The 27,463-nt window shown below is 48.0% G+C and overlaps 1 protein-coding gene across 1 annotated transcript; it reads right to left on the bottom strand.

Annotated features, from left to right (window-relative positions):
* Positions 1–842: 842 nt before the first annotated feature.
* On the bottom strand, positions 843–27,398 carry LOC129817813 (zinc finger FYVE domain-containing protein 1-like). The gene is made up of 12 exons (XM_055873386.1): positions 26,019–27,398; positions 25,186–25,429; positions 24,737–24,997; positions 20,709–20,923; positions 20,013–20,119; positions 19,109–19,217; positions 18,479–18,576; positions 18,146–18,263; positions 12,925–13,095; positions 11,513–11,693; positions 10,441–10,554; positions 843–5,027 (listed from the first exon to the last, which is right to left on the bottom strand). Exons 1-12 carry the CDS (start codon positions 26,511–26,513, stop codon positions 4,792–4,794), a joined length of 2,349 nt encoding a protein of 782 aa, XP_055729361.1. The 5' UTR covers positions 26,514–27,398; the 3' UTR covers positions 843–4,791.
* Between the last annotated feature and the right edge of the window lie 65 nt (positions 27,399–27,463).

Here is a 27,463-nt window from a genome sequence, read left to right as displayed (position 1 = left end):
GAGAGTTGGGTCTGACCGTAGAGCTGCGGAGTGGAGAGTTGGGTCTGACCGTAGAGCTGCGGAGTGGAGAGTTGGGTCTGACCGTAGAGCTGCGGGGTGGAGAGTTGGGTCTGACCGTAGAGCTGCGGGGTGGAGAGTTGGGTCTGACCGTAGAGCTGCGGGGTGGAGAGTTGGGTCTGACCGTAGAGCTGCGGGGTGGAGAGTTGGGTCTGACCGTAGAGCTGCGGGGTGGAGAGTTGGGTCTGACCGTAGAGCTGCGGGGTGGAGAGTTGGGTCTGACCGTAGAGCTGCGGGGTGGAGAGTTGGGTCTGACCGTAGAGCTGCGGAGTGGAGAGTTGGGTCTGACCGTAGAGCTGCGGAGTGGAGAGTTGGGTCTGACCGTAGAGCTGCGGAGTGGAGAGTTGGGTCTGACCGTAGAGCTGCGGAGTGGAGAGTTGGGTCTGACCGTAGAGCTGCGGAGTGGAGAGTTGGGTCTGACCGTAGAGCTGCGGAGTGGAGAGTTGGGTCTGACCGTAGAGCTGCAGATGGACTGCTGGATCATGGATCCAGGACTATATTTGTCTACCAGTGAACCCTGAATTATGTCCACAGAAACTGCAATTCATCAACTGGCCAGTGAGTTCATTATTGAAGTTGTTGTTTTTTGTCTTTATAATAACGGTAATTATTAATCCGAAACAGATTTCAATAATGATGTAAAGTTTATACGATTCAAAACATTGTATTTTATCCATGGTGATTGAATGGGTGTCTTGGAATTATTAAAAAATAGCATTGTCAACAGACCTCCACATAACCAATCTGCTTTTTTTTATGATAACACACACACACACACACTGAGGTTCAGCTTGTTCTATAACCACACCCTGAGGTTGTCAAGTTTATTACGTAAGCACACATGGTACATTAAAACAGACAAATAGTTCTGATCTTCAGTCTATCTTAAGCAGTGTTCTTCTATATGAGATGAATCATGATACCTGTTCTAGAACTTTACAGCTGATTCCATGGTTACTCTGCACCTACCCTGTACTTTTCAGCCTGGGACCTAAATCTGTTTTGCCAACTCCTATTGTACATATAAGAGTTGTCAAAACAGCACAAACAGATCTGGGACCAGGCTAGATCAGTTCATCTTATTAAGCACAGCTAGCTACCACAGTCTCAGGTGGTGTAATGGTTTATATGTGATACTATGAAGTGAATGTTTCAGGGTCCAGCCCCAAAGAGTGTTGATATCCTTTCACACTAGCTATTCTACACTCTGTGAGCCATTTACTATTTGAAGGCAACTCCTATCATAGAATTAGAATGGTTCAATTTCTAATCGTTCTAGTTCTATGGTTCCCACTCAGCAATCTATTCTACAGTCAGTCTGTCACTCAATAGCCCCGTTTATACCTGGTTTTAACTTGCGTCCTTTGTCCTGATTTTTGTCTACATTCTGATTGTGCCCACATTTTCAGACTGGTGTAGACAATCAAAAAATACATTGTGATCAGATCATCCTGCCCACCTCTGGAGGTAGTCAGACACCTTACAAGTGTAGACAGATCTGGGCAGAGAAACCATTTTAAATCTTCATTCTGCCCTTTAAAATCACTGACAAGTAGCACAATTGACTGATTACATCAATATGTGTCTTACAATATATAAATATTATTTTTGAAAGAATAGCTGTTAAATAATTTTCATAAAGGAAGAGACCAGGAGGTTTGGTCACGATGCAGACACATTGGATGGATAACGGACACATTGGATGGATAACGGATGGATAACAGACACATTGGATGGATAACGGATGGTTAACAGACACATTGGATGGATAACAGACACATTGGATGGATAACAGACACATTGGATGGATAACAGACACATTGGATGGATAACAGACACATTGGATGGATAACGGATGGATAACAGACACATTGGATGGATAACAGACACATTGGATGGATAACAGACACATTGGATGGATAACAGACACATTGGATGGATAACAGACACATTGGATGGATAACAGACACATTGAATGGATAACAGACACATTGAATGGATAACAGACACATTGGATGGATAACAGACACATTGGATGGATAACGGATGGATAACAGACACATTGGATGGATAACGGATGGATAACAGACACATTGGATGGATAACAGACACATTGGATGGATAACAGACACATTGGATGGATAACAGACACATTGGATGGATAACAGACACATTGGATGGATAACAGACACATTGAATGGATAACAGACACATTGGATGGATAACGGATGGATAACAGACACATTGGATGGATAACGGATGGATAACAGACACATTGGATGGATAACAGACACATTGGATGGATAAGACACATTGGATGGATAACAGACACATTGGATGGATAACGGATGGATAACAGACACATTGAATGGATAACAGACACATTGAATGGATAACAGACACATTGGATTGATAACAGACACATTGGATGGATAACGGATGGATAACAGACACATTGGATGGATAACAGACACATTGGATGGATAACGGATGGATAACAGACACATTGGATGGATAACGGATGGATAACAGACACATTGAATGGATAACAGACACATTGGATGGATAACGGATGGATAACAGACACATTGGATGGATAACGGATGGATAACAGACACATTGGATGGATAACAGACACATTGGATGGATAAGACACATTGGATGGATAACAGACACATTGGATGGATAACGGATGGATAACAGACACATTGGATGGATAACAGACACATTGAATGGATAACAGACACATTGGATGGATAACAGACACATTGGATGGATAACGGATGGATAACAGACACATTGGATGGATAACGGATGGATAACAGACACATTGGATGGATAACAGACACATTGGATGGATAACAGACACATTGAATGGATAACAGACACATTGGATGGATAACGGATGGATAACAGACACATTGGATGGATAACGGATGGATAACAGACACATTGGATGGATAACAGACACATTGGATGGATAACAGACACATTGAATGGATAACAGACACATTGAATGGATAACAGACACATTGGATGGATAACGGATGATAACAGACACATTGGATGGATAACAGACACATTGAATGGATAACAGACACATTGGATGGATAACGGATGGATAACAGACACATTGGATGGATAACAGACACATTGGATGGATAACAGACACATTGGATGGATAACAGACACATTGGATGGATAACGGATGGATAACAGACACATTGGATGGATAACGGATGGATAACAGACACATTGGATGGATAACGGATGGATAACAGACACATTGGATGGATAACGGACACATTGGATGGACAACAGACACATTGGATGGATAACAGACACATTGAATGGATAACAGACACATTGGATGGATAACAGACACATTGAATGGATAACAGACACATTGGATGGATAACAGACACATTGAATGGATAACAGACACATTGGATGGATAACTGATGGATAACAGACACATTGAATGGATAACAGACACATTGGATGGATAACAGACACATTGAATGGATAACAGACACATTGGATGGATAACGGATGGATAACAGACACATTGGATGGATAACAGACACATTGGATGGATAACAGACACATTGGATGGATAACAGACACATTGGATGGATAACAGACACATTGGATGGATAACAGACACATTGAATGGATAACAGACACATTGGATGGTTAACAGACACATTGGATGGATATGTGGGCAAAATCAGAATGTAGTCAAGATCCATGTTAGCACCAGGTAGAAATGGGGCTTGAGATAGCATTGTTATACCAAACAAATCACTTTTACCCCACTATAGTAAACTTCCCATATTATTATACAGTACCAGTCAAAAGGTTGCACACCTACTCATTCCAGGGGTTTTGACTATTTTCTACATTGTAGAATAATAGTGAAGACATCAAAACTATGGAATCATGTAGAAACCCCAAAAAGTGTTAAATCAAAATACATTTGAGATTCTTCATTCACCCTTTGCCTTGACAGCTTTGCATTCTCTCAACCAGCTTCACCTGGAATGCTTGATTTGTTGAACACTTTTGGTTACTACATGATTCCATATGTGTTATTTCTTGGTTTTGATGTCTTCACTATTATTCTACAATGTAGAAAATAGTAAAAAATAAAGAAAAACCCTTGAATGAGTAGGTGTGTCAACTTTTGACTGGTACTGTATATAAAATAAATACAGTCGATTAGGAATTAATGCCATTCTATTATTGTCTGTCCGTGCCGTTTAAAAGTACATATACAACCACCCAGCGTCCAAGATTATTATACAGGTTGGTAGTTATTTAGGCTAATCATCTTAAAACGTGGAATGAACTTCTTCTTTAAGCCAAGGAACGTATCTCTCTCGTCAAAGGATAAAGTGACGTTCCAAGGCTTTAGGACGGATGACATCACAATGAATAACAAGAACTCCCTGGCCTGAGCCACAGAGAGACGGGAGTTCCACAGCGTTAGGTGGAACCCGGGTCGTGTTCATTAGGGCACACCGTAGCAAAAAGGTTTAGAAGCGGGAAAACAAAAAATCGACTTATTGGGCAAGTACAGATAGTCCCTCTCTGTTTTGGGGCATTTTCTTTCATTTCGAGCCTAATGAACACAACCCTTGACTGTTTCTCTTGCTGCGTCCCAAATGGCGCCCTAGTCCATATATAGTGCCCTACTTTTGAATAGGGTGCCAATGTGTTCCCTATCTCCTACTAGAGGTCCCCTGGTTTCTGGTGGCAGGTGTTGCAGACACGCACTGGGTGGTCCCAACCCCTAGAGGGCACTGCTCTACGTTCAGGGGAGCAGTCGTCACACACGCCCTGGCCGCAGGCCCTGCAGTGGTGGATGGAGAGACGCGGAGCGGAGAAGTCTCTCTGACACTCACAGCAGCACAGGATATCCTGGTCTGGAACCCAGTAGGCTGGACGAGCTGCATCCTTCATCAGACCTAGAGAGAGAGGACTTTTGTAAACCAGCTTCAAAACAGCTGAAAATATATTTTGGGTTTAATGAAAATATATTTTTAGATGGTACAATGACTGCTTGTTTTGTCACATACACTGAACTCAGGCAAACCATTAGAATTAAAGCACCCAGGAGAAGGCGGAGTGATTTCTGCATATTGCACCTTTAAATCTTATGTCTTATTGACCTTACAGTTAATTACGTACACCACCCTGTTCACGAAAATGATTTGCTCCTACAGACAGTGAGTCACGTGACCGCGGCCTGCTATACAGTGAGTCACGTGACCGCGGCCTGCTATACAGTGAGTCACGTGACCTGCTATACAGTGAGTCACGTGACCGCGGCCTGCTATACAGTGAGTCACGTGACCGCCGCCTGCTATACAGTGAGTCACGTGACCGCGACCTGCTATACAGTGAGTCACGTGACCGCGACCTGCTATACAGTGAGTCACGTGACCGCGACCTGCTATACAGTGAGTCACGTGACCGCGGCCTGCTATACAGTGAGTCACGTGACCGCTATACAGTGAGTCACGTGACCGCTATACAGTGAGTCACGTGACCGCTATACAGTGAGTCACGTGACCGCTATACAGTGAGTCACGTGACCGCTATACAGTGAGTCACGTGACCGCTATACAGTGAGTCACGTGACCGCTATACAGTGAGTCACGTGACCGCTATACAGTGAGTCACGTGACCGCTATACAGTGAGTCACGTGACCGCTATACAGTGAGTCACGTGACCGCTATACAGTGAGTCACGTGACCGCTATACAGTGAGTCACGTGACCGCGGCCTGCTATACAGTGAGTCACGTGACCGCGGCCTGCTATACAGTGAGTCACGTGACCGCGGCCTGCTATACAGTGAGTCACGTGACCGCGGCCTGCTATACAGTGAGTCACGTGACCGCCGCCTGCTATACAGTGAGTCACGTGACCGCGGCCTGCTATACAGTGAGTCACGTGACCGCAGCCTGCTATACAGTGAGTCACGTGACCGCGACCTGCTATACAGTGAGTCACGTGACCTCAGCCTGCTATACAGTGAGTCACGTGACCGCAGCCTGCTATACAGTGAGTCACGTGACCGCGGCCTGCTATACAGTGAGTCACGTGACCGCTATACAGTGAGTCACGTGACCGCAGCCTGCTATACAGTGAGTCACGTGACCGCGGCCTGCTATACAGTGAGTCACGTGACCGCTATACAGTGAGTCACGTGACCGCAGCCTGCTATACAGTGAGTCACGTGACCGCGGCCTGCTATACAGTGAGTCACGTGACCGCGGCCTGCTATACAGTGAGTCACGTGACCGCGGCCTGCTATACAGTGAGTCACGTGACCGCGACCTGCTATACAGTGAGTCACGTGACCGCAGCCTGCTATACAGTGAGTCACGTGACCGCGACCTGCTATACAGTGAGTCACGTGACCTGCTATACAGTGAGTCACGTGACCGCGGCCTGCTATACAGTGAGTCACGTGACCGCCGCCTGCTATACAGTGAGTCACGTGACCGCCGCCTGCTATACAGTGAGTCACGTGACCGCGGCCTGCTATACAGTGAGTCACGTGACCGCCGCCTGCTATACAGTGAGTCACGTGACCGCGGCCTGCTATACAGTGAGTCACGTGACCGCAGCCTGCTATACAGTGAGTCACGTGACCGCGACCTGCTATACAGTGAGTCACGTGACCTGCTATACAGTGAGTCACGTGACCGCGGCCTGCTATACAGTGAGTCACGTGACCGCTATACAGTGAGTCACGTGACCGCAGCCTGCTATACAGTGAGTCACGTGACCGCAGCCTGCTATACAGTGAGTCACGTGACCGCAGCCTGCTATACAGTGAGTCACGTGACCGCGACCTGCTATACAGTGAGTCACGTGACCGCAGCCTGCTATACAGTGAGTCACGTGACCGCAGCCTGCTATACAGTGAGTCACGTGACCGCAGCCTGCTATACAGTGAGTCACGTAACCGCGGCCTGCTATACAGTGAGTCACGTGACCGCAGCCTGCTATACAGTGAGTCACGTGACCGCAGCCTGCTATACAGTGAGTCACGTGACCGCAGCCTGCTATACAGTGAGTCACGTGACCGCGGCCTGCTATACAGTGGGTCACGTGACCGCAGCCTGCTATACAGTGAGTCACGTGTCCGCGGCCTGCTATACAGTGAGTCACGTGACCGCGGCCTGCTATACAGTGAGTCACGTGGTCAATATTCAGAACACTTTTTCCACATTTTGTTACGTTACAGCCTTATTCTAAAATGGATAAAATATATTTTTTTCCCCTCATCAATCTACCCACAATACCCCATAATGACAAAGTAAAAACATTTTTTTTAGAAAAAATTGCAAATGCCTTATTTACATAAGCATTCAGACCCTTTGCTATGAGACTCGAAATTGAGCTCAGGTACATCCTGTTTCTTTTGATCATCCTTGAGATGTTTCTACAACTTGATTGGAGTCCACCTGTGGTAAATTCAATTGAATGGACATGATTTGGAAAGGCACACACATGTCTATATAAGGTCCCACAGTTGACAGTGCATGTCAGAGCAGAAACCAATCCATGAGGTCGAAGGAATTGTCCGTAGAGCTCTGAGACAGGATTGTGCCGAGGCACAGATCTGGGGAAGGGTATCAAAACATTTCTGCAGCGTTGAAGGTCCCCAAGAACATAGTGGCCTCCATCATTCTTAAATGTAAGAAGTTTGGAACCAGACTCATCCTAGAGCTGGCCGCCTGGAAAAACTGAGCAATCAGGGGAGAAGGGCCTTGATCAGAGAGGTGACCAAGAAACCGATGGTCACTCTGACAGAGCTCCAGTGTCCTCTGTGGAGATGGGAGAACCTTCTCTGCAGATCCCACCAATCAGCCTTTATGGTAGAGTAGGCAGACGGAAGCCACTCCTCAGTAAAAGGCACATGACTGTCCGCTTGGAGTTTGCCAAAGGGCACCTAAAGACTCTCAGAACATGTGAAACAAGATTCTCTAGTCTGATGAAACCAAGATTGAACTGAATGCCAAGCGTCACATCTGGAGGAAACCTGGCACCATCCCTACGGTGAAGCATGGTGGTGGCAGCATCACGTCTGGAGGAAACCTGGCACCATCCCTACGGTGAAGCATGGTGGTGGCAGCATCATGCTATGGGGATGTTTTTCAGCAGCACGGACTGGGAGACTAGTCAGGGTCGAGGGAAAGATGAAAGTAGCAAGTACAGAGTGCTCAGGACATCAGACTGGGGCGAAGGTTGACCTTCCAACAGGACAACGACCCTAAGCACACAACCAAGGCAACGCTGGAGTGGCTTTAGGACAAGTCTCTGAATGTCCTTCAGTGTCCCTGTCAGAGCCTGTACTTGAACCCGATCGAACATCTCTGGAGAGACCTGAAAATAGCTGTGCAGCGACGCTCCCCATCCAACCTGACAGAACTTGAGAGGATCTGCAGAGAAGAATGGGAGGAACTCTCCAAATACAGATGTGCCAAGTTTGTAGCGTCATACCCAAGACAAATCGAGGCTGTAATCGCTTCCAAAGGTGCTTCAGCAAAGTACTGAGTTAAGGGTCTGAATACTTATGTAAATGTGATATTTCATTATTTATTTTTTAAACCTGTTTTCACTTTGTCATTTGGTATTGTGTGTAGAAGGATGGGGGGGGAAACAATTTAATACATTTTATATAAGGCTGTAACGTAACAAAATGTTGAAAAAGTCAAGTGGTTTGAATACTTTCAAATGCACTGTATGTAGAATGTGACAACAGTGTAGTCTAGACTACAGTACTCACCTAGAGGGATGTATGTATTGGTGACCATAGAGTAGTCTAGACTACAGTACTCACCTAGAGGGATGTATGTATTGGTGACCATAGAGTAGTCTAGACTACAGTACTCACCTAGAGGGATGTATGTATTGGTGACCATAGAGTAGTCTAGACTACAGTACTCACCTAGAGGGATGTATGTATTGGTGACCATAGAGTAGTCTAGACTACAGTACTCACCTAGAGGGATGTATGTATTGGTGACCATAGAGTAGTCTAGACTACAGTACTCACCTAGAGGGATGTATGTATTGGTGACCATAGAGTAGTCTAGACTACAGTACTCACCTAGAGGGATGTATGTATTGGTGACCATAGAGTAGTCTAGACGACACTACTCACCCAGAGGGCTACAGTACTCACCCAGAGGGATGTATGTATTGGTGACCATAGAGTAGTCTAGACTACAGTACTCACCTAGAGGGATGTATGTATTGGTGACCATAGAGTAGTCTAGACTACAGTACTCACCTAGAGGGATGTATGTATTTGTGACCATAGAGTAGTCTAGACTACAGTACTCACCTAGAGGGATGTATGTATTGGTGACCATAGAGTAGTCTAGACTACAGTACTCACCTAGAGGGATGTATGTATTGGTGACCATAGAGTAGTCTAGACTACACTACTCACCTAGAGGGATGTATGTATTGGTGACCATAGAGTAGTCTAGACTACAGTACTCACCTAGAGGGATGTATGTATTGGTGACCATAGAGTAGTCTAGACTACAGTACTCACCCAGAGGGATGTATGTAGCGGTGACCATAGAGTAGTCTAGACTACAGTACTCACCTAGAGGGATGTATGTATTGGTGACCATAGAGTAGTCTAGACTACACTACTCACCTAGAGGGATGTATGTATTGGTGACCATAGAGTAGTCTAGACGACACTACTCACCCAGAGGGCTACAGTACTCACCCAGAGGGATGTATGTAGCGGTGACCACAGTGTAGTCTAGACTACAGTACTCACCCAGAGGGCTACAGTACTCACCCAGAGGGATGTATGTATTGGTGACCATAGAGTAGTCTAGACTACAGTACTCACCCAGAGGGATGTATGTATTGGTGACCATAGAGTAGTCTAGACTACAGTACTCACCCAGAGGGATGTATGTAGCGGTGACCATAGAGTAGTCTAGACTACAGTACTCACCCAGAGGGATGTATGTAGCGGTGACCATAGAGTAGTCTAGACTACAGTACTCACCTAGAGGGATGTATGTAGCGGTGACCATAGAGTAGTCTAGACTACAGTACTCACCCAGAGGGATGTATGTAGCGGTGACCACAGAGTAGTCTAGACTACAGTACTCACCCAGAGGGATGTATGTAGCGGTGACCACAGAGTAGTCTAGACTACAGTACTCACCCAGAGGGATGTATGTAGCGGTGACCACAGAGTAGTCTAGACTACAGTACTCACCCAGAGGGATGTATGTAGCGGTGACCACAGAGTAGTCTAGACTACAGTACTCACCCAGAGGGATGTATGTAGCGGTGACCACAGAGTAGTCTAGACTACAGTACTCACCCAGAGGGATGTATGTAGCGGTGACCACAGCTCCCAGTGTATTCTGAACAGCCTCTCCTACTCTCCTACTGAGTGTCCCTCCTTCCTCCTCCTCCAACGCTGCATCCAGCAGCTCTACAACACACGCACAGAAGGAAGGAAGGAGAAACAAATATTATTCATAAGATATGTCAACCAGAAAATAAGAGTAGGGGGAAAAAAGGGGAAAACATTGAGGCAAGCAACACTGAAGCATGCATGAGAGCACCAGCTGTTCCGGAGGACTGTGTGATCACGCTCTCCGTAGCCGATGTAAAACCTTTAAACAGGTCAACATTCACAAGGCCGCAGGGCCAGACGGATTACCAGGACGTGTACTCCGAGCATGAGCTGACCAACTGGCAAGTGTCTTCACTGGCATTTTCAACTTGTCCCTGACTAACCTGTGCCCCCGTGTAACGGATGTGAAATGGCTAGCTAGTTAGCGGGTACGCGCTAGTAGCATTTCAATCAGTTACGTCACTTGCTCTGAGACATTAAGTAGGGTTGCCCCTTGCTCTGCAAGGGCCGCGGCTTTTGTGGAGCGATGGGTAACGCTGCTTCGTGGGCAACCGTTCTTGATGTGTGCAGAGGTTCCCTGGTTCGCCCCCGTGTCGGGGCGAGGGGACGACGTAAAGTTATACTGTTACACCCGCACATTCACTCTACCGGTACCCCCTTGTATATAGCCTCGTTACTGTTATTTTATTATTTTACATTTTTATTTGTATTTATTTATTGTTTACTTCAATTTACTTAGTACATTTACATTTACATTTAAGTCATTAAATACAAATAAAAATGTAAAATAATAAAATAACAGTAACGACTTGTTTTTTCTTAAAACTGCATTGTTGGTTAAGGGTTTGTCAGTAAGCGTTTCACTGTGAGGTCTACCTACACCTGTTGTATTCGGCGCATGTGACAAAAAACATTTGATTTGATTACACGATTTACCTCCTAATTTTGATGTTCATGTGACATCCAGGTTTATCTAAGAGTATTCTTTAAATACCTATTGGGACATCATGTTTGATATACACCATGTCCAAACCTTCTGAGATGCCCCGGTTCTGGAAGCAGGCATCACAGACCCGTACGGGTGCGAGTCCCCAGCCCCTCTCTGGAACGGGACGGTTCTTGGAGGAGCAGCCGTCACAGAAGCCCTCTCCACAGGCACGGCAGTGATGCTTAGTATCGTTGTCCTGGAACACCTCACTGCACTTACAACATTTCTGTTACAGAGACACAGAGAGCACAGGAGAGAGACTATATCACAGGCTGAAAACACAAGCACACACAGGAGCAATGGACAGTCTTTACACAGTCATAGGAGCAATGGACAGTCTTTACACAGTCATAGGAGAAATGGACAGTCTTTACACAGTCATAGGAGAAATGGACAGTCTTTACACAGTCATAGGAGCAATGGACAGTCTTTACACAGTCATAGGAGGAATGACAGTCTTTCCACAGTCATAGGAGAAATGGACAGTCTTTACACAGTCATAGGAGAAATGGACAGTCTTTACACAGTCATAGGGGCGGCAGCGTAGCCTAGTGGTTAGAGCGTTGGACTAGTAACCGAAAGGTTGCAAGTTCAAATCCCCGAGCTGACAAGGTACAAATCTGTCGTTCTGCCCCTGAACAGGCAGTTAACCCACTGTTCCTAGGCCGTCATTGAAAATAAGAATTTGTTCTTAACTGACTTGCCTAGTTAAATAAAGGTAAAATAAAAATAAAAAAAATAGGAGGAATGACAGTCTTTACACAGTCATAGGAGCAATGGACAGTCTTTCCACAGTCATAGGAGAAATGGACAGTCTTTACACAGTCATAGGAGAAATGGACAGTCTTTACACAGTCATAGGAGCAATGGACAGTCATAGGAGAAATGGACAGTCTTTACACAGTCATAGGAGCAATGGACAGTCTTTACACAGTCATAGGAGAAATGGACAGTCTTTCCACAGTCATAGGAGCAATGGACAGTCTTTACACAGTCATAGGAGAAATGGACAGTCTTTACACAGTCATAGGAGCAATGGACAGCCTTTACACAGTCATAGGAGAAATGGACAGTCTTTACACAGTCATAGGAGCAATGGACAGTCTTTACACAGTCATAGGAGCAATGGACAGTCTTTACACAGTCATAGGAGCAATGGACAGTCTTTACACAGTCATAGGAGCAATGGACAGCCTTTACACAGTCATAGGAGAAATGGACAGTCTTTACACAGTCATAGGAGCAATGGACAGTCTTGACACAGTCATAGGAGAAATGGACAGTCTTTACACAGTCAAACAATAATCCATGACAACATGAATATGTCTAAACATGTTCACAGCACAGCTGAGGCATAATAACTCAACTTAGGGAATCACTGGCTAGGAATGGATCCCATGATTGGATCCACGCTGTGTCTGAACCTGTATGTCCAGATGGCTGTGAGCACCACGTACCAGGATGAGGGAGTTGGATTTCCAGTAGGCCGGGGCAATCTGGTCGGTGAGCCAGGAAGTGACAGCTTTGGCAGGTTTTACACTGAGCTCTGACACACTCTGGGAGATGTAGTTCACACCGTCCAACAGTCTCTGAGCTGCATTGTTGTTGTCCTTCAGAAAACCATCTGACTGAAGGGGAGAGAGAGAGGGGAGGGCGAGGGGGGAGAGAGGGGAGGGCGAGGGGGGAGAGAAGAGGGAGGGAGAGAAGAGGGAGGGGGGAGAGAGAAGAGGGGAGGGCGAGGGGGGAGAGAAGAGGGAGGGGGGGGAGAGAGAGGGAGGATGAGAGAAGAGAGAGGAGAAAGGGAGGAAAGGAAGAAAAGAAGAGGGAAAGAGAGCAGAGAGGGATGGAGGTGAGAGACATTGTTAATGGCAGGGTGAAGGGTGACTCTGGGTAGGTTTACATATCGCTCTGCACTAGGAAACAGTGCAGTCCACTATGACATTACAGATATGGAGCAAGAAACAAACCAATGTCTTTATGGGTCATGCCCTCTCGCCCTCATACAAGTGGACCAGAACCTAAACTCTACCCCGTCTCGCCCTCATTCAAGTGGACCAGAACCTAAACTCTACCCCCTCATACAAGTGGACCAGAACCTAAACTCTACCCCCTCTCGCCCTCATACAAGTGGACCAGAGCCTAAACTCTACCCCCTCTCAACCTCATACAAGTGGACCTGAACCTAAACTCTACCCCCTCTCACCCTCATTCAAGTGGACCAGAACCTAAACTCTACCCCCTCTCAACCTCATACAAGTGGACCAGAACCTAAACTCTACCCCCTCTCAACCTCATACAAGTGGACCTGAACCTAAACTCTACCCCCTCTCAACCTCATACAAGTGGACCAGAACCTAAACTCTACCCCCTCATACAAGTGGACCAGAACCTAAACTCTACCCCCTCTCACAAGTGGACCAGAACCTAAACTCTACCCCCTCTCAACCTCATACAAGTGGACCAGAGCCTAAACTCTACCCCGTCCCACCCTCATACAAGTGGACCAGAACCTAAACTCTACCCCCTCTCACAAGTGGACCAGAACCTAAACTCTACCCCCTCTCGCCCTCATACAAGTGGACCAGAACCTAAACTCTACCCCCTCTTGCCCTCATACAAGTGGACCTGAACCTAAACTCTACCCCCTCTCGCCCTCATACAAGTGGACCAGAACCTAAACTCTACCCCCTCTCACCCTCATACAAGTGGACCAGAGCCTAAACTCTACCCCCTCTCGCCCTCATACAAGTGGACCTGAACCTAAACTCTACCCCCTCTCAACCTCATACAAGTGGACCAGAGCCTAAACTCTACCCCGTCCCACCCTCATACAAGTGGACCAGAACCTAAACTCTACCCCCTCTTGCCCTCATACAAGTGGACCAGAACCTAAACTCTACCCCCTCTCGCCCTCATACAAGTGGACCAGAACCTAAACTCTACCCCCTCTCACCCTCATACAAGTGGACCTGAACCTAAACTCTACCCCCTCTCAACCTCATACAAGTGGACCAGAGCCTAAAATCTACCCCCTCTCAACCTCATACAAGTGGACCTGAACCTAAACTCTACCCCCTCTCAACCTCATACAAGTGGACCTGAACCTAAACTCTACCCCCTCTCACCCTCATACAAGTGGACCAGAACCTAAACTCTACCCCGTCTCACAAGTGGACCAGAACCTAAACTCTACCCCCTCTCGCCCTCATACAAGTGGACCAGAACCTAAACTCTACCCCCTCTCGCCCTCATACAAGTGGACCAGAACCTAAACTCTACCCCCTCTCAACCTCATACAAGTGGACCAGAACCTAAACTCTACCCCCTCTCAACCTCATACAAGTGGACCAGAACCTAAACTCTACCCCGTCCCGCCCTCATACAAGTGGACCAGAACCTAAACTCTACCCCGTCCCACCCTCATACAAGTGGACCAGAACCTAAACTCTAGCCCGTCTCACCCTCCTACAAGTGGACCAGAACCTAAACTCTACCCCGTCCCACCCTCATACAAGTGGACCAGAGCCTAAACTCTACCCCGTCCCACCCTCATACAAGTGGACCAGAGCCTAAACTCTACCCCCTCTCACCCTCATACAAGTGGACCAGAGCCTAAACTCTACCCCCTCTCACCCTCATACAAGTGGACCAGAACCTAAACTCTACCCTGTCCCACCCTCCTACAAGTGGACCAGAACCTAAACTCTACCTCGTCCCGCCCTCCTACAAGTGGACCAGAACCTAAACTCTACCCCGTCCCGCCCTCATACAAGTGGGAAAAAGTAGCATTCATGAATAATAGGAAACGTTAAAAAGCATGGAAATTGAAAACCTGATTTACAGTTATTTTTGGCCAAATTTTAAGATTGCATTAATTTAGACAGTAATTAATGTATTGACAGATTCATCAAACTGGTTAAAACATGTAATCTGAAACAGAAAGCACTCCCAAAGAAAAAATGGTTTGACAAAGAATGTTCAACTGCAAGACCCTGTAAATCAGCAGACAGGTGTCATATACCAACAGACCCATAGACCCTGTAAATCAACAGACAGGTGTCATATACCAACAGACCCATAGACCCTGTAAATCAACAGACAGGTGTCATATACCAACAGACCCATAGACCCTGTAAATCAACAGACAGGTGTCATATACCAACAGACCCATAGACCCTGTAAATCAACAGACAGGTGTCATATACCAACAGACCCATAGACCCTGTAAATCAACAGACAGGTCTCATATCTCATATCTCATATATCTCAGAGTAGCAGAGATGCCCCATCGCCTCTCAGAGTAGGAGAGATGCCCCATCGCCTCTCAGAGTAGGAGAGATGCCCCATCGCCTCTCAGAGTAGGAGAGACGCCCCATCGCCTCTCAGAGTAGGAGAGATGCCCCATCGCCTCTCAGAGTAGGAGAGATGCCCCATCGCCTCTCAGAGTAGGAGAGATGCCCCATCGCCTCTCAGAGTAGCAGAGATGCCCATCGCCTCTCAGAGTAGCAGAGATGCCCATCGCCTCTCAGAGCAGGAGAGATGCCCCATCGCCTCTCAGAGTAGGAGAGATTCCCCATCGCCTCTCAGAGTAGGAGAGATGCCCCATCGCCTCTCAGAGTAGGAGAGATGCCCCATCGCCTCTCAGAGTAGGAGAGACGCCCCATCGCCTCTCAGAGTAGGAGAGACGCCCCATCGCCTCTCAGAGTAGGAGAGACGCCCCATCGCCTCTCAGAGTAGGAGAGACGCCCCATCGCCTCTCAGAGTAGGAGAGACGCCCCATCGCCTCTCAGAGTAGGAGAGACGCCCCATCGCCTCTCAGAGTAGGAGAGACGCCCCATCGCCTCTCAGAGTAGGAGAGACGCCCCATCGCCTCTCAGAGTAGGAGAGACGCCCCATCGCCTCTCAGAGTAGGAGAGATGCCCATCGCCTCTCAGAGTAGGAGAGACGCCCCGTCGCCTCTCAGAGTAGGAGAGACGCCCCGTCGCCTCTCAGAGTAGCAGAGATGCCCCGTCGCCTCTCAGAGTAGCAGAGATGCCCCGTCGCCTCTCAGAGTAGCAGAGATGCCCATCGCCTCTCAGAGTAGGAGAGATGCCCCGTCGCCTCTCAGAGTAGGAGAGATGCCCCGTCGCCTCTCAGAGTAGGAGAGATGCCCCGTCGCCTCTCAGAGTAGGAGAGATGCCCCGTCGCCTCTCAGAGTAGGAGAGATGCCCCGTCGCCTCTCAGAGTAGGAGAGATGCCCATCGCCTCTCAGAGTAGGAGAGATGCCCCATCGCCTCTCAGAGTAGGAGAGATGCCCCATCGCCTCTCAGAGTAGGAGAGATGCCCCAACGCCTCTCAGAGTAGCAGAGATGCCCCATCGCCTCTCAGAGTAGGAGAGATGCCCCATCGCCTCTCAGAGTAGGAGAGATGCCCCATCGCCTCTCATAGTAGGAGAGATACCCCATCGCCTCTCATAGTAGGAGAGATACCCCATCGCCTCTCATAGTAGGAGAGATGCCCCATCGTCTCTCAGAGCAGGAGAGACGCCCATCGCCTCTCAGAGCAGGAGAGACGCCCCATCGCCTCTCAGAGTAGGAGAGATGCCCCATCGCCTCTCAGAGTAGGAGAGATGCCCCATCGCCTCTCAGAGTAGGAGAGATGCCCCATCGCCTCTCAGAGTAGGAGAGATGCCCCATCGCCTCTCAGAGTAGGAGAGATGCCCCATCGCCTCTCAGAGTAGGAGAGATGCCCCATCGCCTCTCAGAGTAGGAGAGATGCCCCATCGCCTCTCAGAGTAGGAGAGATGCCCCATCGCCTCTCAGAGTAGGAGAGATGCCCCGTCGCCTCTCAGAGTAGGAGAGATGCCCCGTCGTCTCTCAGAGTAGGAGAGATGCCCCGTCGCCTCTCAGAGTAGGAGAGATACCCCGTCGCCTCTCAGAGTAGCAGAGATGCCCCGTCGCCTCTCAGAGTAGCAGAGATGCCCATCGCCTCTCAGAGTAGGAGAGATGCCCCATCGCCTCTCAGAGTAGGAGAGATGCCCCATCGCCTCTCAGAGTAGGAGAGATGCCCCATCGCCTCTCAGAGTAGGAGAGATGCCCCATCGCCTCTCAGAGTAGGAGAGATGCCCCATCGCCTCTCAGAGTAGGAGAGATGCCCCATCGCCTCTCAGAGTAGGAGAGATGCCCCATCGCCTCTCAGAGTAGCAGAGATGCCCATCGCCTCTCAGAGTAGGAGAGATGCCCCATCGCCTCTCAGAGTAGGAGAGATGCCCAATCGCCTCTCAGAGTAGGAGAGATGCCCATCGCCTCTCAGAGTAGGAGAGATGCCCCATCGCCTCTCAGAGTAGGAGAGATGCCCCATCGCCTCTCAGAGTAGGAGAGATGCCCCATCACCTCTCAGAGTAGGAGAGATGATGAAGGATCAGTTTTGCCTGTTAGATCCAACCATTAAGATGACATGGACCTGCCCATAGAACAACACTCCTACTCTGAGACGCTGCATGAATACGGGCCCAGGCATAAGGGCCCTCTGTTGTTCTTACCCCAGGCCAGATGTGTTGTATTTCAGTCCTGACCACTGTGTCCACTGGGTCCTGGTTCCCTCCCCTCTGTTGTTCTTACCCCAGGCCAGATGTGTTGTATTTCAGTCCTGACCACTGTGTCCACTGGGTCCTGGTTCCCTCCCCTCTGTTGTTCTTACCCCAGGCCAGATGTGTTGTATTTCAGTCCTGACCACTGTGTCCACTGGGTCCTGGTTCCCGTACCAGTACTGCCTGCTTCTGTAGATCACCCCACAGTTGGGACACTCTATCACATACCTGTAAACAACAACAACAATAACAATACTTCAGTTGACACACTCTCTCAGTTATATTATCAGAGATCAGATGTGATCAGCTTAAAACATTGAGAGTCAGAAAATAAAATGATTTTCCATTAGAGGTAGTGACTTACTATGACATCAGAACAGAGGATTCTATTCCTTGGGGATACAGGATATTATAATGAGGATTTCTACATGTCCAGGACTCACCCAGACCAGGCGTAGGTGGCCAGACTAAACCAGGGAGAGTCAGAGGAGGCTGTCGTCTTGGGAACCACAATCACCTCCTTCCCTCCCTCATAGCACGCCTGAGGATCAGAGAGCACATACTCAGACAGAGCCGTGAGTGAGTGAGTGAGTGAGTGAGTGAGTGAGTGAGTGAGTGAGTGAGTGACAGAGAGACAGAGACAGCGAGACAGAGAGAGACAGAGTGAGAGAGACAGAGTGAGAGAGACAGAGTGAGAGAGACAGAGTGAGAGAGACAGAGTGAGAGAGACAGAGTGAGAGAGACAGAGTGAGAGAGACAGAGTGAGAGAGACAGAGTGAGAGACAGAGTGAGAGACAGAGTGAAAGAGAGACAGAGAGAGAGACAGAGAGAGAGACAGAGAGAGAGACAGAGAGAGAGACAGAGAGAGAGACAGAGTGAGAGAGAGACAGAGAGAGAGAGACAGAGTGAGAGAGACAGAGTGAGAGAGACAGAGTGAGAGAGACAGAGTGAGAGAGACAGAGTGAGAGAGAGACAGAGTGAGAGAGAGACAGAGTGAGAGAGAGACAGAGAGAGAGAGACAGAGTGAGAGAGACAGAGTGAGAGAGAGAGACTGTGTCTGTCTGTGTTCCTACTTTACAGGTGTAGATGCGGTTGTCGTATTGAGCAGAGTAGCGACAGCGGTGTTTAGCCTCGTGGTCAACTCCCTCCTTCCGATGGTTCATACTGTTCACACAGCCAGACCTGACAGGAAGAGGGTTAGTAGTGTTTATTACTATGTTATTACTGTTCACACAGCCAGACCTGACAGGAAGAGGGTTAGTAGTGTTTATTACTATGTTATTACTGTTCACACAGCCAGACCTGACAGGAAGAGGGTTATTACAGTGTTTATTACTATGTTATTACTGTTCATACAGCCAGACCTGACAGGAAGAGGGTTATTACAGTGTTTATTACCATGTTATTACTGTTCATACAGTCAGACCTGACAGGAAGAGGGTTAGTAGTGTTTATTACTATGTTATTACTGTTCATACAGCCAGACCTGACAGGAAGAGGATGATGTTAGTAGGACTGAAGACATCAGTAGTCAACTGGTGGTTTTATTGTCCTGTTATAGAGTTAATATAGTACTTGTATTTACATTTCCTGGTTATAATTATCAGATCATTACTTAAGGTATGTAGCAGCGCCAATGTTATATTCATTTACCATGTAATAACAACATACTGAACATCGTACAGTAATAGAAAGCATTCCTGTACACTGAGCAGACAGCTGAGAGATAACTGAACACTGAGAAAGAGAGAGATAACTTCCTACAGCTGAGAGATAACTGAACACTGAGACAGAGAAGAATAACTTCCTACATCTGAGAGATAACTGAACACAGACAGAGAGAACTTCCTACAACTGAGGGATAACTGAACACTGACAGAGAGACTCCTTCCTACAGCTGAGGGATAACTAAACACAGAGACAGAGAGAGAACTTCCTACAGCTGAGAGATAACTGAACACTGACAGAGAGACTCACCCACAGCTGAGACAGATACTAGAGCAGGTGAAGTACTCATCAGGGAAGAAAGAGTTACTGGCCAGGTGCTCTTCTGGGATATCCCCGCTGAAACGCTCACTCAGGGCCTATAGATCGATAGAGGGAGAGAGAGTGGGAGAGAGAGAGAGCGGGGGAGAGAGAGAGCGGGAGAGAGAGAGAGCGGGAGAGAGAGAGAGCGGGGGAGAGAGAGAGCGGGGGAGAGAGAGAGCGGGAGAGAGAGAGAGCGGGAGAGAGAGAGAGAGCGGGAGAGAGAGAGCGGGAGAGAGAGAGAGAGCGGGGGAGAGAGAGAGCGGGGGAGAGAGAGAGCGGGGGAGAGAGAGAGAGTGGGGGAGAGAGAGAGCGGGAGAGAGAGAGAGAGAGCGGGAGAGAGAGAGAGAGCGGGAGAGAGAGAGCGGGGGAGAGAGAGAGAGCGGGGGAGAGAGAGAGAGCGGGGGAGAGAGAGAGAGCGGGGGAGAGAGAGAGAGTGGGGGAGAGAGAGAGAGTGGGGAGAGAGAGAGCGGGGAGAGAGAGAGCGGGGAGAGAGAGAGAGAATGAGCGCTTTGTCACAGGTGTTGGTTTAAAACAGCTGCTGAAAGGGTCATGAATGATTTACAAAACGCTCACACACACACACACACACACACACACACACACACACACACACACACACACATACACACACACACACACACACACCTGCAGGGCTCTGTATATGACGTTAGCAGAACGTGGTGAGCGGGTAGTGTTGTTATCTAACTGTTGCTCCAGGCTACGCAGCAGACCACTGAAGTCTGTCGGGGGGTTGTAGGTTCGAGTCCCGCGGTACTGGATGGAGCTGAAGGCCTCGGGGAAAAGACCCAGCTTCCTGAAACGCTCCTGAAGCAGACGCTCTGCAGACTCTGATGGGTTGTCTGGAGGGAGACCGAGAGATACAGAGAAGGGTGGAGGAGAGAGAGAGATATATAGAGGAGAGGGAGAGAGGGGGAGAGAGGGAGAGGAGAGAGAGAGATATATAGAGGAGAGGGAGAGAGGGGGAGAGAGAGAGAGAAGGGTAGAGGAGAGATAGAAGGGTGGAGGAGAAAGAGAGAGATATATAGAGGAGAGGGAGAGAAAGATAGAGAAGGGGGAGAGAGAGATACAGAGGAGGGAAAGAGGATGAGAGAGAGATATATATAGAGAGGGAGAGAGAGGGGTGGAGGAGAGAGAGAGAAACAGAGTAGGGGGGAGAGAGAGAGGAGGGAAAGAGGGGAGAGAGATAAAGAGGAGAGGGAAAGAGTGAGCAATAAAGAGGAGAGGGGGAGAGAGAGGAGGGGGAGAGAAAGATAGAGGGGGAGAGAGAGACAAAGAGGAGAGGGAGAGTGGGAGAGTGAGAGATATAGAGGAGAGATGTGGAGGAGAGAGAAGAAGGAAAGAGATTAGCTATAGGTGACCAGAATGACAAGTTATTTCCACTTCCTAAAATGAAAAAGTGAATTGGGGCCAACCCTGCTACGGCCTATATCTCTGTCTCAGCCCCTAACCCTGTCCCCCTAAATCAAACTTCATTCATAGAGCACATTTCTCACAGGGGATGCATTTCAAGGTGCTTAACTATTCAAATAATACAAGGTGAGAAAGATAAAACACAAAACCCTTTTCTAAATGAAAGATGAAAATAGTAAAACAATAATAAAATAGATAATAGTATAGATAGTTTGAATAAAATCCCTCTATCTATACTCAGTAAAAGCATGGCTAAAAACGGGTCTTAGGATCTTTCTTTAAAATCTTTACAGTTTCTGAGGCCCTCAGATCCTCCGGGAGGCTGTTCCAAAGGCCAGGACCGTAGTGGCTGAAGACAATCTCACCAGGCCAGGACCGTAGTGGTTGAAGACAGTCTCACCAGGACCGTAGTGGCTGAAGGCAGTCTCACCGGGCCAGGACCGTAGTGGTTGAAGACAGTCTCACCAGGACCGTAGTGGTTGAAGACAGTCTCACCAGGACCGTAGTGGTTGAAGACAGTCTCACCAGGACCGTAGTGGTTGAAGACAGTCTCACCAGGACCGTAGTGGTTGAAGACAGTCTCACCAGGACCGTAGTGGTTGAAGACAGTCTCACCAGGACCGTAGTGGTTGAAGACAGTCTCACCAGGACCGTAGTGGTTGAAGACAGTCTCACCAGGACCGTAGTGGTTGAAGACAGTCTCACCAGGACCGTAGTGGTTGAAGACAGTCTCACCAGGACCGTAGTGGTTGAAGACAGTCTCACCAGGACCGTAGTGGTTGAAGACAGTCTCACCAGGACCGTAGTGGTTGAAGACAGTCTCACCAGGACCGTAGTGGTTGAAGACAGTCTCACCAGGACCGTAGTGGTTGAAGACAGTCTCACCAGGACCGTAGTGGTTGAAGACAGTCTCACCAGGACCGTAGTGGTTGAAGACAATCTCACCAGGACCGTAGTGGTTGAAGACAGTCTCACCAGGACCGTAGTGGTTGAAGACAGTCTCACCAGGACCGTAGTGGCTGAAGACAATCTCACCAGGACCGTAGTGGCTGAAGGCAGTCTCACCAGGACCGTAGTGGCTGAAGGCAGTCTCACCAGGACCGTAGTGGCTGAAGGCAGTCTCACCAGGACCGTAGTGGCTGAAGGCAGTCTCACCAGGACCGTAGTGGCTGAAGGCAGTCTCACCAGGACCGTAGTGGTTGAAGACAATCTCACCAGGACCGTAGTGGCTGAAGACAGTCTCACCAGGACCGTAGTGGTTGAAGAGAGTCTCACCAGGACCGTAGTGGCTGAAGACAGTCTCACCAGGACCGTAGTGGCTGAAGACAGTCTCACCAGGACCGTAGTGGTTGAAGACAGTCTCACCAGGACCGTAGTGGCTGAAGGCAGTCTCACCAGGACCGTAGTGGTTGAAGACAGCCTCACCAGGACCGTAGTGGTTGAAGACAGTCTCACCAGGACCGTAGTGGTTGAAGACAGTCTCACCAGGACCGTAGTGGCTGAAGGCAGTCTCACCAGGACTGTAGTGGTTGAAGGCAGTCTCACCAAATGTTTTGGCTCTGACCGATGGAACAACAAACTCCTAACTAAATGTCTGCAAGATGGAAAAAAAAATGTCTGCAACATGTAAAGTGTTGGTCCCATATTTCATGAGCTGAAATAAAAGATCCCAGAAATGTTCCATACGAACAAAAAGCTGATTTCTCAGATTTTGTGCACAAATGTGTTTTACATCCCAGTTAGTAAGGATTTCTCCTTTGTCAAGATAATCCATCCACCTGACGGGTGTGACATATCAAGAAGCTGATTAAACAGCATGATCATTACACAGGTGCACCTTGTGCTGGGGACAATAAAAGGCCACTCTAAAATGTGCAGTCTTGTCACACAACACAATGCCTCAGATGTCTCAAGTTGAGGGAGTGTGCAATTGGCATGCTGACTGCAGGAATGTCCACCAGAGCTGATGCCAGATAATCGAATGTTAATTTTTCTACCATACCAACGTCGTTTTAGAGAATTCAGCAGTACATCCAACCGGCCTCACAATTGCAGAACACGTGTATGGCATCGTGTTGTTGAGCGGTTTGCTGATGTCAACGTTGTGAACAGAGTGCCCCATGCTGGGGTTATGGTATGGGGAGGTATAAACTACGGACAACAAACAACAATTTCATTTTAGCGATGGCAATTTGAATGCAGAGATACCGTGACGAGATCCTGAGGCCCATTGTCGTGCCATTCATCCTCCGCCATCACCTCATGTTTCAGCATGATAATCCGCAGCCCCATGTCTCAAGGATCTGTACACAACTCCTAGAATCTGAAAATGTCTCAGTTGTTCCATGGCCTGCATACTCACCAGACACGTCACTCATTGAGCATGTTTGGGATGCTCTGGATCGACGTGTACGATGCTCTGGATCGACGTGTTCCAGCTGCCGCCAATATCCAGCAACTTCGCACAGCCGTCGAATAGCAGTGGGACAACATTCCACAGGCCACAATCAACAGCCTGATCAACTCTATGTGAAGGAGATGTGGAGATGTGTCACACTGCATGAGGCAAATGGTGGTCACACCAGACACTGACTGGTTTTCTGATCCACACCCCTACCTTTTTTTTTGAAGGTATCTGTGACCAACAGATGCATATCTGTATTCCTAGTCCTGTGAAATCCATAGATTAGGGCCTAATCAATTTATTTAAATTGACTGATTTACTTACATGAAGTGTAACTCAGAAAAATCATTGAAATGGTTGCATTTACATTTTTGTTCAGTATAAAAGGCCAGTGCCAGAGGACCGGATATCTTTAAAGCCAGACATGTATTCACATGCAAGGCCACGTAGCGCATTAAAATCAATAAAACCATTTTTAAATCAATTGTAAAACTAGCAGGTAACCAAATGCAGGGATACCTACACCTGATCCCAGCATTTTATCTCTCTACAGATGTCCATTCTAACTTTACCTGATAACTGATGTAGCCTGGTCCCAGATCTGTTTGTGCTCTGGACAACTCCATTATCATCATTGGCACGATAGCACAAACAGCCTGGCAGACAGGCTAAATGCCAACCAGAACCACCTACCTGATCCCAGTTAGTTTGGTGTGGATGGTCCCATGTAAGTGGGTGAACGTTCTAATAGGTTATAGTTTCCACAAGAGCCAAGTGTTAGGTTTTCATCCAATAGTACCTTAACAGCTTGATAAGCCTGGCAATGCCAACACTGTACCTGAGCCCAGTAGCTTGGTGTGAACGGTCTCATGGAAGATAATAACAGCTGGTCCCAGAGTGGACAGAGGGACGTCCAGGCCACACCGGGTCGTAGTGGCCTTCAGCTCCCTGGTGAAGTGCTTCAGATAGGCGTCCGACGCGTCGCCCAGGAACTTGAACAGGTCGTCGTGGAGACGGTCGGCGTGGGTACGGTAGATGATGAGGTCGGAGACGGCTAGGACTTTGAGGAGCAGCCGGGTGCGCTGGCCCTGATTGGATCCTGGGTGGCCAATAGAGAGGAAGAGGACGTGTTAGTAGATGCCTCCTGACTAGTTACTGCTCCCACCGTTGTCTTTATTTGATATGATAGCAGATTAAAATCGGCTATTGTGTCAATTGCGTGAATAAAAATGTCATAGCAGCTGACATTTAGCAACATTCCTGTCGTTGCCCCTCTCTCCTCCTCACCTGCCCCCAGCAGTCCCTCTGTGTCGATCACCACCACCCTGTGAATGGGGTCCATGGCAGCCCAGACCCCCACGGTGCATGACTCCTGAGTAGGGGACGTCTGGAACACCTCCCGCCCCAGGAAGAAGGTATGGTTCAGGGTGTGGGACTTCCCCTCTCCTGTGTTCCCGAAGATAGACACGACCTTGAGGAGTTCCTCAGGCCTACAGTCCAGCCGGCTCACAAAGTCTTCCTCATCCTTCAACTACAGGGGAAAGACAACAGAGCCCGAGGTGAGCTAGTTTAATCACCAACCGAGGTAGTAGAGCACAGTGAAATGGTGCAGAGCACATACCAGAGCACATACCAAATGGTGCACTATTTCTGATTTAGTGACCTACTTTTGACCAGGACCCACTATAGATTAGTGTTCCATTTGGGATGTAGACATATTATGATCCAGGTCTTGAAACAACACCCATAGAAACCATGTATCCGTAGCAACTAACCCTAGTGACTTTTTAGATCTGAAAGCCAGTTTGTATGAGCCAATAGACAGGCATCCAGTACGGAAGGCCATGGAGAAATCAAAAATATTGGTCCTTCAACCCGGACTGCAGGCAGTCTAAGCAAAAACAGGTTAACAATACCTAGACTGCATCCCAAATAGCACCATATTGCCTATAAAGTGCAATAGTTTTTGACCAGAGAACTATGGTAGTGGACTACTTTTGACAATAGGACTACTGGTCAAAAGTAGGTCACTAAATCTATAGTGGGTCCTGGTCAAAAGTAGTGCCCTATTATAGGGAATAGGAAGCCATTTCAGATGTAGCCCAGGTCATATAACTCACCTGCATCTCCTCCTTCGCATCCACCAGTAAGAAGCTGCACACCTTCTCCAGTTTTGCCTTGAGGGCCTCCATCTCCCCTCCATCCCCAGCCTCCAGGCTACTATCCTGGGCTTGACCCGGAGGAGGGTAGGGGGTCACGGGGTGCTTCCTCTTGTTTACCCCGCTGTGGGTCCGCTTCTGGCAATCCAGACACAGGTTGATCTTACAGCCCTGGCAGCGCACCACCGCCCTCAGCCTGCCCCCGTTCACCCCACACCCGCTGCTGTCGCCCTTACAAGAGTCACAGAATGGAACGTGTCCCGCGGCGATGCGGACACGGTCATGGTTCCTCATGCGTTCCTGACGATGGAGCTCTAGCTCGCACCGGACGCACTGCAGGCTTCCGCACTCGTCGCATTCGAAGGCGGCCTCGTCTGAGCCACCGCAGGCGTAGCTCTCCTGACACACCAGGATGGTGTTCATCCCCTTATCTACCGACGGACCTTGACCACTCATAATGATCACTTCAGTATGCTACTGCTAACAAGTGCACCTTTCTGTCGATAACCTGTGCCCGATGAGTCTAAAACTGCACTGCGAAACCAAACTGCTGGGAAATATGTTTATGGCTATATTCTATAGTGTTAAAGATTTAAATGTATTCTTCTCTAGCGCATAATGCGTTTTTTCCCCCTAGTAGTGGTGTCTCTTCTATACTCCCCAAAACACTTAGCAGATGGACATTTAATATGAACTGTGATATGGCTATGTCAAAGTGACCTATGTCATCAAAGTACTCTACAGAGGTGCCTGTCTGTCAGCAAAACAATCACAACGACTTCCTACATACATGTCCAGACATGCAGCTAGCTTACAAGCCCCATGTGCAAGTAATCGTTAGCTGTCAAACAGCAATAACATTGTAATTATCTTGCTACTGCTAGTTAGCCTACTGTACGGTTAGCTGTTGTTATTATTGTTGTTGGCTAAGCCAATTTGACAGCAGAAATAGGCAATGGTGACTGTGTAAAAACATCAACAAATCCGCTTATAACAAAAGATGATACTTGCGTATTTTTCAGTTACTCTACATCAACCCCAACGGCCAATTTCTCAAGCACCAAACCTTCAACACAATCCTTCGTCAAACCAAAAAGATGGACCTAGTAACCAAGAACTGGCAGCTAGATTGTTTTCCCGGCGGACGGCGGCTGTTTCGTAACCTAAACCGTTGCTTCTACAGAGAAATACGCAATAATATTTTAATAGACAACATGGCATGCAGTGCAATTTATTCAGCACAAAGACACCGTTATTATGTATAGCTTGTTAAGATAATTTCGCTGCCCGACAGCTACATTTCATTAGATGTTGTTCCCAGTTTCATCAGCTGATCGGCTTGTTTTGATCCAGAGGTTAAAAGTTACGCCGCGCATAGCATTCTGGGAAATGTAGTAAAGCTAGTA

This window comes from Salvelinus fontinalis, chromosome 20 (assembly GCF_029448725.1).
Source record: "Salvelinus fontinalis isolate EN_2023a chromosome 20, ASM2944872v1, whole genome shotgun sequence".
NCBI lineage: Eukaryota > Metazoa > Chordata > Actinopteri > Salmoniformes > Salmonidae > Salvelinus > Salvelinus fontinalis.
Note: the sequence above shows the minus strand (reverse complement) of the source record. Positions and strands in the feature narration are given on the sequence as shown.

Bases quoted from the DNA above. Each gene is read 5' to 3' on its own strand.
- LOC129817813 (XM_055873386.1), bottom strand. From the start codon at position 26,513: ATGAGTGGTCAAGGTCCGTCGGTAGATAAGGGGATGAACACCATCCTG. The intron at 24,998-25,185 runs GTGAGGAGGAGA...TTGGCCACCCAG, and splicing joins AGAGGGACTGCTGGGGGCAG to GATCCAATCAGGGCCAGCGC. The intron at 18,577-19,108 runs GTAGGAACACAG...TCTGATCCTCAG, and splicing joins ACCGCATCTACACCTGTAAA to GCGTGCTATGAGGGAGGGAA.